Source organism: Sprattus sprattus, assembly GCF_963457725.1.
Source record: "Sprattus sprattus genome assembly, chromosome: 18".
Lineage (NCBI taxonomy): Eukaryota > Metazoa > Chordata > Actinopteri > Clupeiformes > Clupeidae > Sprattus > Sprattus sprattus.
Window position 1 is genome coordinate 22,418,181 of NC_137916.1, and position 15,093 is coordinate 22,433,273.

Here is a 15,093-nt window from a genome sequence, read left to right on the forward strand (position 1 = left end):
GTTTAGCTATTTCGGTTAAGCACCGCCTCTTGTATATCATGATCCCCTTACACTACTGAGACTGAGGCTGACAGACTTACTTCACCAGATTGTTGCTGACTGGTTCACCGCTCCACATGTGAGGATATGATGTTTGATGAATGAGTGCCAACACAGGAGAGAACATGGTAAGCAGGACAATTCTTTTTTTTAAGTTTCAGTTTATTACGGCTTATCTGGCCTTATATTAACAGAACAGTGCAGGTGTGACTGGATGTGAGTAGAAAAAAGATGGGGGGGGGGGGGGGGGGGGGGGGTCGAGAAATGACCACAGGCAGGATTTGAACTTGAACACACTACCCACAATACAAAACAGATCTGTAACACGCTAACCGACAGAAAAACAGATGGGGAAAAAAAAACACCACAAACCAAACATGATTGTAAAGGATAGAATATATTAAAGCAATGCCGCCTTCTAATTCTGTGTATGTGTGTGTGTGTGCCCACGTGGGCCTGCTTGGGGGTATTAGCATGACGTCCAGTTCTCCAAGGCAGAGGAGGCAAGGGGATTCAAGGGGGCTATGTGTGTTAAGAAGCCTAATAGCAGAGGGGATGAAGCTTGCCCTGTCCCTGTTGGTTTGGAGTACAGGGGCAGCATATCTCCTACCAGAGGGTAGGATCTGAAAGCTGAGGTTTGGTTGAGTCCCTTCTTAATTCTTAATTACTTTCTGTACGATCCTTTGATCTCAGAGCTGCAGGAGGGTTGAGCACTTGTCCCCACAACGCTTGGACCCCACCATTATCACCCTCCGCAGTTCTGCCTTGTTGGTCTTTGAGAGCCCTTGTGACATGGGAATATTTGCAGGTTGGCTTGTGATGCTGGGGACTTGTTGAAATTAAAGAGTCAGAAGTCAGCAATGCTCTAAAAACATTTGAATTTGAAGTTTTTAAAGTTTGAAGTTTTTCTAAAACTGTTCCCCCCCCCCCCCTTAAACAAGGAGCACAGTCAATCAAAATAAGATCAACCTGTTTCTTAATATGACCATGCAAACAGTGACAGTTTTAATACTTGTCATCCATTGTTTGGGAGAAGAGACTGTAACTTGTTTGTCATCCATTGTTTGGGAGAAGAGACTGTAACTTGTTTTTACAGACTCATGGAAGAGTTGCATAACTTTCAAACACAGATAAGACAAGTGAACGTCATGATTGTCATGAAAGTCACTCGACAGGTCAAACCAGTGCCCCATTGTTGCTGTCAGTACAATAGCTTCCAGCCTCATAAAGTGCACTGGAATAATGTAGGCACCTTACCTTGTGAGTGGGCGCCTAATAAATGTGGGTGCAATTGTGCAAAAATAGTAATTATGTCATCATAAGGGCCACAAAGATAACATTGGTACTATCCTGACAACAACACCAATAATATGTTGGTTATCTCACTTAATTGGACAGGCATCAACCATTCACCACAACAGCAGATTAATAAAGTTGAATACATGAGGGCACCACACAAAGTACTTTGCTTGCTCCCACCGTAGAGTTAGCTGGCTACCAAGAGCAGGCAGAGAAGAGAGGTGCCCCCGTCAGAGTGCGGGGAGAGAAGAGAGGTGCCCCCGTCAGAGTGCGGGGAGAGAAGAGAGGTGCCCCCGTCAGAGTGCGGGGAGAGAAGAGAGGTGCCCCCGTCAGAGTGCGGGGAGAGAAGAGAGGTGCCCCCGTCAGAGTGCGGGGAGAGAAGAGAGGTGCCCCCGTCAGAGTGCGGGGAGAGAAGAGAGGTGCCTCCGTCAGAGTGCGGGGAGAGAAGAGAGGTGCCCCCGTCAGAGTGCGGGGAGAGAAGAGAGGTGCCCCCGTCAGAGTGCGGGGAGAGAAAGGGGAGAAAAGAATGTGAGGTCCACGCTCCTCTGGAGATTCGGGAGAGAATTGTTCCTTTTCTCCATACAATCACCATGAACTTCACAAGATATTTAAAAACATAGGGCGCTCCTTTATGGATATGATAAGGTAACCTGTTATGGAGTCCTCCACAATGCACAGCTTGCACCTCTCTGCACCTGGGCGGTCCATCGTCCATTGGTGAACCTAGGTCTCCTATTGGAGGAATCCAAAAGCCTCAAGGTCCTTTCCTTCAACTCCGAAAACACCTGTTTTCTCTTGAGCGAATAAAGACTCCATTGTTTTTTCAGCTTCCTCCTTTCTCAAATCAGCATAACATTACATAACAAAGGGCCCTCCTTAGAGCGCTATGTCATAAGGTGCAAAAATCGTTGATTTGAGAGTGTTTTCGAGAATTTCTAACACTGTTGCATTTTACCTCTAGGGGGGGCGCTTCAACAAGCAAAAATGCGTTTTGGCTACTAACTGTTAATAACTATGATGATGCACACTTTCTTTCTCCACACAGAAACCAGACGCCTTCAAAAGAGGGTCCAGGTCCGGTAAACCTCCTGCCGTTCCCCCCAAAAGCCATTCTCTGAGGGTGTATCAGACACCTGGAGATCCTGAAACCCTTAGCAGTCCTTCAGTCAGTCCCAAGGTAACCCCAATGTGAATCATTAAGTTTTTTCTGAAGAAGACATCAGCAGTGTTCAAAAGTCATGATGGGCCCTCTCTCTCTCTCTCTTTCTCTCTCTCTCTCTCTCTCTCTCTCTCTCTCTGTGTATGTGTGAATGTTTGTTTATTTGTGTGTGTGTCTGTTTCTCTTCAACAGCCCCTTCCACGGTCACTGACATCAGCCAGGTTATCACCCAAGCTACAGTCTAGATCTCCACACCAAAGCACTTCACTTGATTCACTCAACATTGGCTATGTAAGTGGTACAGTGGTTTCATGAAGTATTTCACATTTTGTTATGTTGCAGCCTTATACTAAAATAGTTTAGAGGGAAAAATTAAATGTAAACCATTTTAGCGTAAGGCACATAACAAAATGTGAAAAAGAGATACACTGTATATCTGTATTTCTATATTCATCTACATCCACTGCAATCAATTATTATTTTAGGGTTCCGTGGCTATTGAGCGTCCTGTCTCTCCTGGTCCTGTCTGCCCCCCTCCGGTGCCCCCCAAAAACTACATCTACCAACACCCCAAAGTCCTGGCCTCGAGTGACCCCAGCTTTGGCAGACAGACTCCATCTCCTGTTTCATTATCCAGCACTGAGAGTGAGCTAAGGCCCTCGTCCCTGCATTCACCATCTGAGCCATGGAGCTCCACAGGGCCACACAGGACCCAGTCTGAGGTAAGAGGAGAAACCAATGACTGTCAAAAGCATTGGCAGCATGGTGTAATGCCCTTCCGTTACAAAGAAAGATGTAGAGGTGACACGTGTTAACATTGCAGCAAGACTCTGTGCAGTAAGTGCTTTCTGGAGCCACATACGTAGTCAAAACCAACCGGGTCCACTCAGAACCAACCCATCTTTGGGCAAATCTCCTCCAGTCTTTGGTTCCTAATGATTACTTCACTTTTTAAATTACTTTGTAACTCCTACCCTCACCAAAAATGGTTTTAAGAGATAAACAGTCAATGACATTTCTTAATTTAACATATTTGTTGATGAAAATTCAACTCCTTGCATGATGAGACATAGTGTTAGACCTGCCATTTATGTAAGACTCCTCATATTCCTCATTCCTCATATGCACTGACGTTTGCTTTCAGGGGTCTGTTGCCGTGGCGCGCACCCTAACCTCCCAGACTCTACAGCTTCCTCCCAAAGTCCCCAAAGCCAGACACATCTACCTGACCGCTGATGACCTCTCCGGTGATGACCTCTCCGAAGATGACCTCTCTGCTGATGACATTGAAGGCACACAAAGCCACCTTATAACAGACCAGGTAAAGACTACGCTGTTAGACAGTTGTGTAAATGTGAATAGCCAAACTGGCCCATCTGGCTGAAGACCTTTATAAGGACATGTCCTTTTGGTCCTGACAGCCTGCTGAATACGACACACCGTCAAACAAGGAGACAATCCCCTGTCACACCACCCCACCTCCAGTCTCTCCCAAAATGAAGACCCAGGACCGACCTCAACCCACCTTGAACACCATAAAAAGTTATGACAACAGACCTTACCATCCAAAGGTAACTATGAAGATTACCACAGTGTTTTAATCGCAAAAATGACTAAGCTGTTGATATCATTATGATATTATTATATTCATTCTATTACAGTTCATTCGTAGGTGGGCCCAATGACTTGTATGTAGACTTGTGTTATAGTGATGGTTTTGTATATATAGATATGCAGTATTTCATAATATTTTCATTGTGCTATTATTGAGTTGTTTTTTACTCTATGTTCTGTTTAAAGGCAAAACTGAATTTCGGTGCAAATGTAGATCATTTTGAAGTCTCCTGATATACTTTGAAGATCTACCACGGTCATATTTTTCCTTTGATGTGTTTTTAAAAGCCTCCACCCAGACCATCCATATTATCCAGATGCCATGCTCCTCAATCTGACCATCATTACCAAGCACCCATGGGCACAACGGAAAGCAAGACTACAGAGGTAGCTAAGACTACTAATGGCTTTTTTGGTACCATTTATCCTGTTAAATGTTGAATGATTTTAGTGTATGAGTAACAATGCTATTGCCGTTTCCATAGGAATGAATAAATAGAGCATGGGAAGAAATTTGAACAAAACTAAATCCTTACATTTAATGGACCACACTATCCCTCATCGTAAAAATACCTCCCTTCCTAAATGGCACTTCTATTAGTACTTAACTTGCACTTACAGCAGTTGCAATCCTGCACTTTTTTTTCTATTTCTTATGTTAAACAGTATTTATTGTTACACTAGGTCTTTATTGCTCGTAGCTTGACTGTTCTCTCCCTTGTACGTCGCTGTGGATAAAAGCGCCTGCTAAATGACTAAATGTAATGCAAATGTAAATGTTGCCCTCTGTCATGATGCTCAGAACAGAGACCAGTCTGAAGGCTATCAGATCCCTCGCCCTGGTGGTCCTGCTCCTGACGCCTCTAGAGACAGGGGTGTCAACTTGAGCCCCAGTTCAATTTCAAGAGATGGCTACAAATACATGTCCGGCAGGCCAAGTCCATCAGCATCTTTAAAGCAGGTGAGGGACTTCAACATACAGTCTATTTCTAGGGTGATTAGAGGATCCATGGATGGCAAAAGAAACCAGGCGCACATTTTTTTAAAGAACACTTAAGAGCAAATTCTGCTACTGTACAGGAGCAATTTGTTCACCACTCCCATGTGTATCTGTATTTTGTGGCAGAAACCTGAACAGAGACCTGAATATGAGTTTTCAATGCCAACTGCCATTTATGAGCCAACACCCACAGTGGAGCTGTTGGAGCCTGGGACAATTGAACCGGAGGTGAGGCTTCTCCACGCAAACAAGACTTCACACTAAGTTGCAGGTGCTGTCAAACTGGTCTTTGCCAAAAATAGAACAGGACTGTGGAAAAAAAGAATATCTCGGTTCATCTTTATCTGTGTTATGAATCAGGCCCCAAATGATGTCATCATGACATTTGAAATATTTAGTGCTTGCGCTTTTGTTGTGTGCAAAAATCCCAAGATCTATTGGCCTGAAGCCAGATGGTGTAAATACATCCCCATGAAAACAGAGGAGAGCTAAGATGAAGTTAAGGGAAAGAAAGAAAACTGTTCACCGCTGTTAGAAAGCTGTTCACAGTTGATCGTTGACCTTGCCTCAACAAGACAAAGAAAGACCCTGACTGACCATGTCAGGACAGGTGCTATCCTCACCTTTAGCCACATTCAGCATGTATCAATTTAAACGTAAAAACCTTAAATCAGTAACGAAAGCATATTTTGTTTGACACGTGGTCATATCTCTTTGACCTTACCAGCTGTCAACAGCCAGTGGAGGAAAAGTGTCCTCCCATTATGTCCGCCCTCGACCACCCTCCTTCTCGCCCCCACCACGTCCATCATCCTCGGGATCGTCAGGGCACAGCAAGATCCCACCATATGTGCAGGTGCTTCCGGGCGGCTCTAGATTTCAGGTAGCACAAACACGTACAAGTCGGCCACACAAGACATGAACAAGACACGTTATCAAACAATCTTCTTGTAAATTTACATTTAGACTTCAACTCATTTAGCTACAGTGCCGTGGGGTTACAAAGGTCATGCAAATGTATAGCCTACCTAAACATGTAGAATCACCCATGATACATGTAAAAGTGTGTGATATGTTCCAGAGTAAGATGTAAACTTTCCGCTTCCTTAGCATAGTGATATGAATGTCATATGATTTGAAGATGTGTGAAGGAGAGAGGAGTTCAGACTGCTGCAAGCTAATTCAGAACATCTCTCTCACATTCTTTTGTGCTTTGACGTTAACACAGTTTAGAACCCAAGGAACTGTTCATAAGTCACACATTCCACCTGGGACATTTCCGAGATACCTATCAGAGCCACTTCTTGTCAATGATCTGACGATGCCCAGGAGTCAGGTCAAGGAAGAGGAGGAGGTAAGTGTTGAGTTACGTAAGAGTATCTCTGATTATATGTTCTCTGCCAGTAAACTACGGTAAAATCAGCAAAGTCATAAGTCATATTATGGGTTGTCATTTTTTTACAGGAACTTGGCCGTTTGTCAAAACAGTGGAGGAAAGAGTGTGAGTTGTGTTTTGTGGAATTAATGCTTAGAAATCACATACTAGTATTTTAAGTTGGCCTACTTTGTATTGAGAAAACTCACTACCAATAAACACTATTGGATTAATTTAAGATGTAATTATGTGAAAAATGTGGAGAAAATAAAATGAAGGAACATCCAAAATGTGGATTGAATAAAGTATGAAGCCAAGGTTTCTCAAATCTTCAAGAATTTGTGACATCTTATATTGGTGTTACAGTGTTATTCTCTGTACCGTCCTCGCGCCACAGTATGAGTGCTGAAGAGGAAACGACCTGGTAAGAAAAATCCCCACGGGATCGCTCTATTAGCTCTGATAGCTCTATTGTTTATTGTATAAATAAAATAACTAATAAAAAATATATATAATTCAACTCAACAGTGGAATTTGAGAATAGACTTTAAATTCACACGTTGAATTGACAATCATAGTAGAATGATCATGATACAGATATTCATTTAAACTAGATGGATATATGTTTTTTCCTATCTTTAATCAAGAGTGTGGTCTTTCAATTTGAAAGCATTATTTATTAATTTCATGTTCAGATTGTGTCATGTTTTTCCTCAAAACCTGTCCTCTGTCTCAAACAGGCCCTGCTCTTTGCCCTGTGTGCTTCGCTCCTGCTCTTGATTAAAGAAAAACACTCGATTGTATCCATACCTGTACTGCCTCTAGTGTGTCTGAGTATGTTCTAAGTATGTTCTTGTTCTGCCGCAGGAGGTTTAACCAGACGGCCAAGAAGGTATACATGACTTTAAAGTGCTTCGAGAGCATGCTGCTGAAACGACGGGACACACTTTGTTCACACATCTCTGAGCTCAAGAGCATCTCGGACAACCTAGACAAGATTAAGGAGAGCCAGCGGCTCAAGGGCTTCAAAGGGGGCGCGGCTGGCACAGTGGGAGGGGTGGTAGCTGTGGTGGGCATTGCCTTGGCACCTTTCACCATGGGGGCCACACTTGCAGTTACGGCAGTCGGGGCAGGAATGGCAGCTGCTGCTGGTGGAATGGGTGTGGGTGCGGCAAAGAAGAACAAGAAGGTTAAGAACGAGGACCAAAAACGAGCCGAGGACATCATGAAGGCATACAGAAACCAGGTGGTCGATTTGGAAAAGAGTTTGGCGGTGGTGAGAACTGGTATGGAGGAACTCCGGCGACACGATGTGACACATCTGCCAGGTGCCTGTGAAGATTCTGTGTGGATGGCACGTATAGCAGGCGCTGCATTTTGCTATGGCGAGGTTGGCGGTGCCAAGCCAACACTCTTGAGTGTTGACGACATCATGAAGGGGTTTGATGTTGTCCCAGAGGAGTGCCGCTCTGACAGCAATGGGCAAAACATGAAGAAGGCCTGCAAAAAGAAGTTTGCAGCGAAGGTCCGCACGGCGGCCCAGCAACTGCAGGAGGGCCTGGATGACATGAACCATGCTTTGGAAATATTCTCAATGGCCAGTACAAGTATCTGAAATGGAGTAAATTGCTCCTATTGGCCGGCTTGTGATGGAGATTTAGAGAAACACTGTCCATTGACCATTGCCAGTTAGTGACACTGTAAAAGGCAAATTCCTTGGCCACAGCCAGAGTACAGAAACATTCTTACTAACCACAACTAGTGTCTAAGACTACAGAAACATTCTTACTAACCGCAACTAGTGTCTGAGACAGATAAAGCTCTTGACTGACCACTGTTAATATCTAGGGATCAAGGGAAACATTTGATTGGTCACCATCACTGTCTGAAGCTAGGAGAAACATTCTGATTAGCTATGTCTAATGTCCCATTGGCAGTGTCTCAGATATGGGATTTATTTATTGGTGCCTCTGTATATGTCCACTTTTATGAAATTTGTATTAGCCTTTCAGTGTTTTGAAGCAAAACTTTTGTGTTCATGTATAAGTGCAAGGAATACAGTTCACTGGAGTAATTCTGGTGAGATATCTGTGTGTGTGTGTGTGTGTGTGTGTGTGTGTGTGTGTGTGTGTGTGTGTGTGTGTGTGTGTGTGTGTGTGTGTGTGTGTGTGTGTGTGTGTGTGTGTGTGTGTGTGTGTGTGTGTGTGTGTGTGTGTGTGTGTGTGTGCATGAGTTTCCAGGCCTAAGCAGTATGCACATGAATATTAAACAAGATGCATGGAAAATTGGCTCTAACTGTTTTCTAATCCAATAATTATTTTTTTTGTTTGTTTGCGCAGACAAATTGACTGCTTCAATGATAACTTGACTCTTGCTATGTTGAAAAATTTCTCCCAATTTTGTTTGGCTAATCATGTAGTTATTCAGCAGTATGAGAACCCAAGATTCCTTTGATGAAGTAGTAAAAGTAGGTTACTTAAGACAACTGATGTTTTATGTGTTCAAGGCTTGCCCACTTTCATCAAAAGGGTTTCCACCTGATTTTCCGCACGATGTGTAAGAGATATTTGTACCTGTGGAACTATGCGTGTATCTAGCAGATTTGATCGATAAAAGGTATTTCACATTAAATGAGTTGAATGATAGAATTGTGTCTTTTCTTTTTCAATTCTCTGACAGAATTAACAGACCACATACAATACAATTTAACTTTCAAACAAACTAAACAATTGGTGGCAATGCACATAAGAGCGGCACTCCTGAGATTTCTTTGATTATTGTTTAGCCACTATATTCCAGAGACTGAAAAAACTTTGAAAGATATTGTTGAAAGAATTGAAAGATATTGAAAGATAATGTTGTTGTTCATCCACAACAGAAACTCAGTGCTACCTACAAGCTAAAATCTCTGAGCACCCACATTTACTCTAAGAAATATTTCCTGGTACTAAAAAGCGCCCTAAATGCCATTATTTTCAACATAATCCTCTGCTGTTGTTTAAAATGGGTTTAACCAAGTACAACAAATGTTGGAAGTGTAACAAAGAAATGGGTACATTCCTCCATGCCTTGTGGGATTGTTCCTTAACATTGCCTTTTGGGAAGGCTGTACTGCAAAAGTTTGAAAGCTGGGTCGGACAACCCCTCCCAGAATCCCAATGGTTATGCCTATTAGGGAATAAGCCTCAAATGCCACCAGGCCTGGCTAAAGAAGTTACTGGAGTGATGATAACAGGTTTTATGGTAGCAGCCAAAATTATTCTACGTAAGTGGAAGAGCCCACACAGACCAGAGTTTACAGAGTGGCTCAAGCACATGACAGAGATATAGCCGCTTTTGAATTTATGATAGAAAGGGTGCAGAATAATTCAAGCAAAACAAGCCAAGCATGGCTATATTTTGTCTCCAGTATTGTTGCAAACTGTTAGAAGGGATGCAGGACTTTCATTAATATAATGGAGAGGGGTGTATATGTATTACACTTAATGTACTGTATATGTGAATGTAAAATGTAGTGGGTCTGGGATGCTGCGAGGGTTCATATGGGCTGCCTTTAAAGGTTTTGTTTTATGTTTGTTTGTGTGTGTGTTTTCTGTTTGTCTGCTTGTTTGTGCGTTTCTCCTTTAAAATGTGAGATGTTTTGTATCATATATCGAAAATCGAAAACTCAAATATGTATAGGCAAATATGTATCTTTAAAAAAAAAAAAAAAACATTATCATTAAACTAACCGTGGTCCTCTGAATGAGCTTTGGACAATTAGATTCAAGGCAAAAAAAAATATTTTAAAGGTGGTTCATGATGCTGGTAAATTCAAAAATATTCTGCAACCTTTGGCCACACAACATCAACTGATGTTGGCATATTATTTGAAAATGCCAGGTATTTTCAGGCAAAGCACTGAAACTGAGTGGGTATCAGTTGTGTCTGTGGATATCTTGGATACTGACAAGAGGCTATAAAGAAGAAATGTAAAGGTTATTTTGATTGTTTATTTCCCTTATGTCTATTGCTTACTTAAAGGACTAAATATGGTGCTCTCTGTTGGCCACACAAGTGCACTGTCAAGTGCACTGTCAGATTTAGTGAGAGTACTAAAGATAGGTGAGATGGATGGTCAAATATAATTTATAATGGAACAATTAACAGCGGCCTTCTTGGAGAATTTGCTGGTGTACCATAAAATACCCACCAATAACTGTTGTATCCTAGTACAGACCCCAAAGCGATGAATGTCCCAAGAATCTGCCCTACACCGTATCTTCTTGACCAGCAGGTGTCCCTAGAGTGCATTTGAAGCTTCGAACCACTTTTCAACACGTCTGGCTGGAAAGCTTCAAGGTTTCATGAAGATTCATTTCGCCACCACTAAACCATTTCAGGCTAAAATCACCACTGAGTGTACAAAGTTCGGACTTCGAAGAATATTCACCACAATCACATGTCATTGAAATTATTTCAGTTTAAATTAGGGGACTATATCATAGGTTTTGGCGGAGGTATACAAACAAATGGCCCGGGTGTGAGTTGGTCTTATAAAAGCTCAGTATCGCCCAACGCCCCATGTTCTTCATTTCTCCTACTTAACGACAGTATAGTTTCATGGAAACCTGTGCGATTGCGCTCTGAAAACACGATGGCCGCGTAATTGTTTGCAGCAGACTGACAGCCGCAAACTCCGCAGTGTACAACCCAGTGCACTGATTTTCAACTATTTCTATCAAAATGGCGTAAGTATTTACTCTAAGCCGAAGCACTGTTTTTTTGGGCAGTGCTTGAATGTCTGAGGTCAAGTGTATCTAGCGTGATATAACATTACCTAATGTTAAATGACGTTAACTACTATATTATCATTTAGTATGAGTAGTCGTAACACGAGAAAGTGATTAAAAGAGCGAACTGTATCGTTAGCCTGAATAACTTAAGCTGGGGCTAAGCCTCCGATTGAAAGGCTTTAGCCAGTGGATTATTTCAAATAAAAACACTTTAACCTGATTATTGAGATTGTCATTCAAAATTTCTTGTGTAATGATACATACTGAGGGGTATGGTGATAAACATGAGCTTTTGTCCTCTAAATATATACTCGACGGTCGTCAAAATATACTGTCTGGCTTCTTCAAAATGGCTACCGCCGTCTCTCCAACAAAGAATCTTTCGAGCTGGTTAACAAAATGGCGACAACCTACGTTGTTTCAAAACGGTGACGCATATGTCAGTGGTGCAGGTTCTAGTTTTTGACATAACGTTGGATAGAGTAGCCATTAAATATTGTATTTGCCTTGCTTTACTGTTTGGTCGAAAAACTCGTTAATCGATTACTCGCTCTAGATTTTGCTCTGACCCTCCACGATGTGAAAATAACATGCCCCAATTCCATTAGCCTCGCAGTCCTGTTAGTGGGTGGAGTTAACGCTTTGACCAGTCCTTACTTGGAGACAGCGGACGTTTCTGTTGAATGAAGTATTACAAAAAATAGTATTAGTACGATATAATCTAATTTATGTAACGCCCCATGTATGATTCAAAGTCTTAAACAGTCCATATGATTTTTATGAGCCCCTTGTGTGTCTATCATACTGTATACGATGTGTGAGACAAATGTCAGATCATATTCTCCTTTTGCTGTGTGGCAACATGAAAGTCACCAATTCTTGACCCTCTCTTGTTGCAGGTCCTTTGTGACATTCCCAAGCACTGCTGTAGCAGACAGCATAGAGGAAACGTTTGACTTTCACCAGATCCGAGATCTCCTGATCCTGCGTGTGACCCACAGCCATGTCACTAATGAGCTCACAGTTTGGCCAAGACGATATGGAGGCCCTGTTCTGGGGGCCTTCGATTCTGACGGCTGACCCAATCCAGTCTCTACTGGACTCTGATGAAATGATTGCCTCCCGGCTAGAGGAAGCGTCTTCTTTGCCCCTCTCTTCTCTTTCTTCACCTTCTTCTCAGTTCTCCTCTCTCTCCCCTCCATCCTCCCCTACTCCTCCATTGCCGGATGATAAAGTGGGTGGAGACTTGCTGCCCCTCCCTTGGGTGGCTGCAGACCAGTTGAGCCATGCCCAAATAGATTCAGGTGACACAAAAGGTGTGATTTTTCATTATTTATTTATTTTTATGAATTGAAATTGATATGGCAAAATGTACAATCAAATTTAAATACATTTTAATATTATTACTTTAAAAAAAAGAGTTAAATTAATGTAATTCTCTTTTTACAGAGGATGCGTTCTCTGGAATGGACTGGATGGCTGAGACGATGGACCTGAATGATTTTGATCTGGACTCTTTCATCACCTCCTGTGACCCTGAAGACTCCCCCAGCTCCCCAGAGGAGCTTGTCAACACCCTGGACTCCCTCGAATCCCTCCCCGATCCTGTCATCGAATCTGCCACTCCAACTCTTGATGCTCCCACACTTCCTACTCTGGTCCCAGAGGCTCAGGCGGAGCTGGAAATCAAGATGGAGCCCCCTTCTCCGGTTCCCTCCCCATCCGTGTTCCCCTCACCCTCCCCAGACTCCACCCTGGAGCTGGGCAGTGAGGTGGACGTCTCAGAGGTGGAAAAGCCCATTCCGGTGGAGTTGCCGCAGGTGTCCAGGATCGTGCTGTCCCTCTCTCCGACTCGCATCGTCCTGCTCCTTGCCCCCCCAAAACAGGAGGTGGGCATCACCCCAGCCCCTTCCTGCGCCGTCGACCTCTCCAACAGTGGCAGTGGCACATATTTGACCTCGAAAGCCTACCAGGCCAACTCCAGTCGAACCAAACCCTACCCCGCTCCGAGTTGCACTACCAGGCCCAAACCCAGCCCAGATTTGGTGGTGGTTCCGGTCATCTCCGGAGGGTCCAAAGCCCGGGGAAGAGTGTTGGAGAAGAAGCAACGGAAGATGGAGCAGAACAAGACGGCGGCGACACGGTATCGCCAGAAGAAGCGGGTCGAACAGGAGTCGCTTCAGACAGTGTGTGACAAGCTAGAAGACAGAAATCGGGAGCTTAGCGAAACGGCAGATTCCATCGCCAAGGAGATCCAGTATTTGAAAGAGCTGATGGAGGAGGTGCGGCAACGGAAGGCCCTGACCTAAGGAAAGGGCAGCAAGTTTTAGTGTGGTTGTAGTGTAGGATAAGGATGGCAGACGCTGTTAGTGGAAACTAAAGACTGGTAACAGAAAGGTTTTCGAAGTATGAGGAGGAAGAAAGAAAGTTGACTTATGTGTCCTATTATGTCATGATGCATCATTTATTTATTTTTATAGACTTCTTGAAGATGAGCATCCTGTTCCCTAATGCATGTCAGTGACAGCAGTAAATTAGATGCTTCTCAGCAGTACTATTATCAGTATGAAAATGATTGACCTAAGTAATTCTTATTTTGGACCTGTAGCACAGTATTAAATTCAGTTGTATGTTGTATCTTGGGAATTTAATATAGAGGATTAATATTAAGAGCATTATGTCAATCCTATCCCAATATACCAGGTCTTTTGCATTAAACCGATACTATAAGGTTTTTTTATGTATTCATTTTATGAAACAGAACAGACAGCTACAGAAAGCCACACATTATGTAGTGACCAATGATTACATTTTTCTACCCGTTCCCCATATATGTAGCCTACATAATGGCACAATACAAGCCCTTGATGAGTCCCAGTTGTCTTGTTGAGAATGTAGTGTATAGTATTCTATTTACTGACCTTCATGTATCCTGAAACGATCTTTTGTCATATCTTGTACTGTTGAACTTAGTGTTCAATAAACTTTTAACCTACTCGCAGCCTCCGTTCCCTTGTATGATTATCTTAATGAATGCAAGCTATACTATATAGGACATTATTAGGGGTGGGAAAAAAATTATTAATCGATTTTCCTCGATTCTCTCTAAAACGATTCTGTCTCGATTCAGAAAAGTTTATAATTGATTTAAAAAAAAAAAAAAAAAAAATTTTGAATGTTGAAATGCAAGCTCTGAGTTGCAAACTCAAATGATTTAAAAGTCGAAATGCATCGATAATCGTTTTATCGGTTTAGAATTGATAATCGATAATTGGTTAAACGATTATCGATTATCAATTATCAATTCTAAACCGATAAAACGATTATCGATGCATTTCGACTTTTAAATCATTTGAGTTTGCAACTGAGAGTCTAAAATCACTTCCTACTTTGTGTTTGATAATTAAAGAAAATCAACAGATAAATTACTTTCTCTATTTTCTTTATTAGAGAAAAAGCTTTTTCTTGTCACATTTTTGACTTTCTATGAGCAATGCAATAATCGATGCAGCTTGCATTTCAACATAACTCAAATGATTTAAAAGTCGATGCAGCTTGCATTTCGACATAAAATGGATGTGGAAGTTTTTTTTTATTATTACAAAATCGATTTATAATCGAATCGTTGACATCGGAATCAAATCGAATTGTGAGGTGCGAAGAGATTCCCACCCCTAGACATTATAGTGTATTGTTTGTTTCCACACCTTTTTTTCAACTCGACAGTCGCTCCCCACCAACCCTACTAGCAGATGGTGCTGGAGAGGAAGGGACTTCGAGGGAGAAATCCAAGTGTTGCAGGGACCGTCTCGAAGGAGATGGCGGCCAAACT

At 42.4% G+C, this 15,093-nt stretch overlaps 1 protein-coding gene across 2 annotated transcripts; it reads left to right on the top strand.

The window, feature by feature from the left end:
• The first annotated feature begins 11,068 nt into the window (after positions 1 to 11,068).
• atf4b (activating transcription factor 4b) lies at positions 11,069 to 14,253 on the top strand. Of its 2 annotated transcripts, none has more exons than XM_080856974.1 (3): positions 11,069 to 11,216; positions 12,161 to 12,577; positions 12,711 to 14,253. In XM_080856974.1, the coding sequence occupies exons 2-3, from the start codon at positions 12,265 to 12,267 to the stop codon at positions 13,568 to 13,570; spliced, it is 1,173 nt and encodes a 390-aa protein (XP_080713100.1). In that variant the 5' UTR covers positions 11,069 to 11,216; positions 12,161 to 12,264; the 3' UTR covers positions 13,571 to 14,253. The 2 variants fall into 2 exon arrangements, with proteins under 2 accessions (XP_080713100.1, XP_080713101.1); XM_080856975.1 differs by having other exon boundaries at positions 12,161 to 12,565.
• Positions 14,254 to 15,093: the final 840 nt, after the last annotated feature.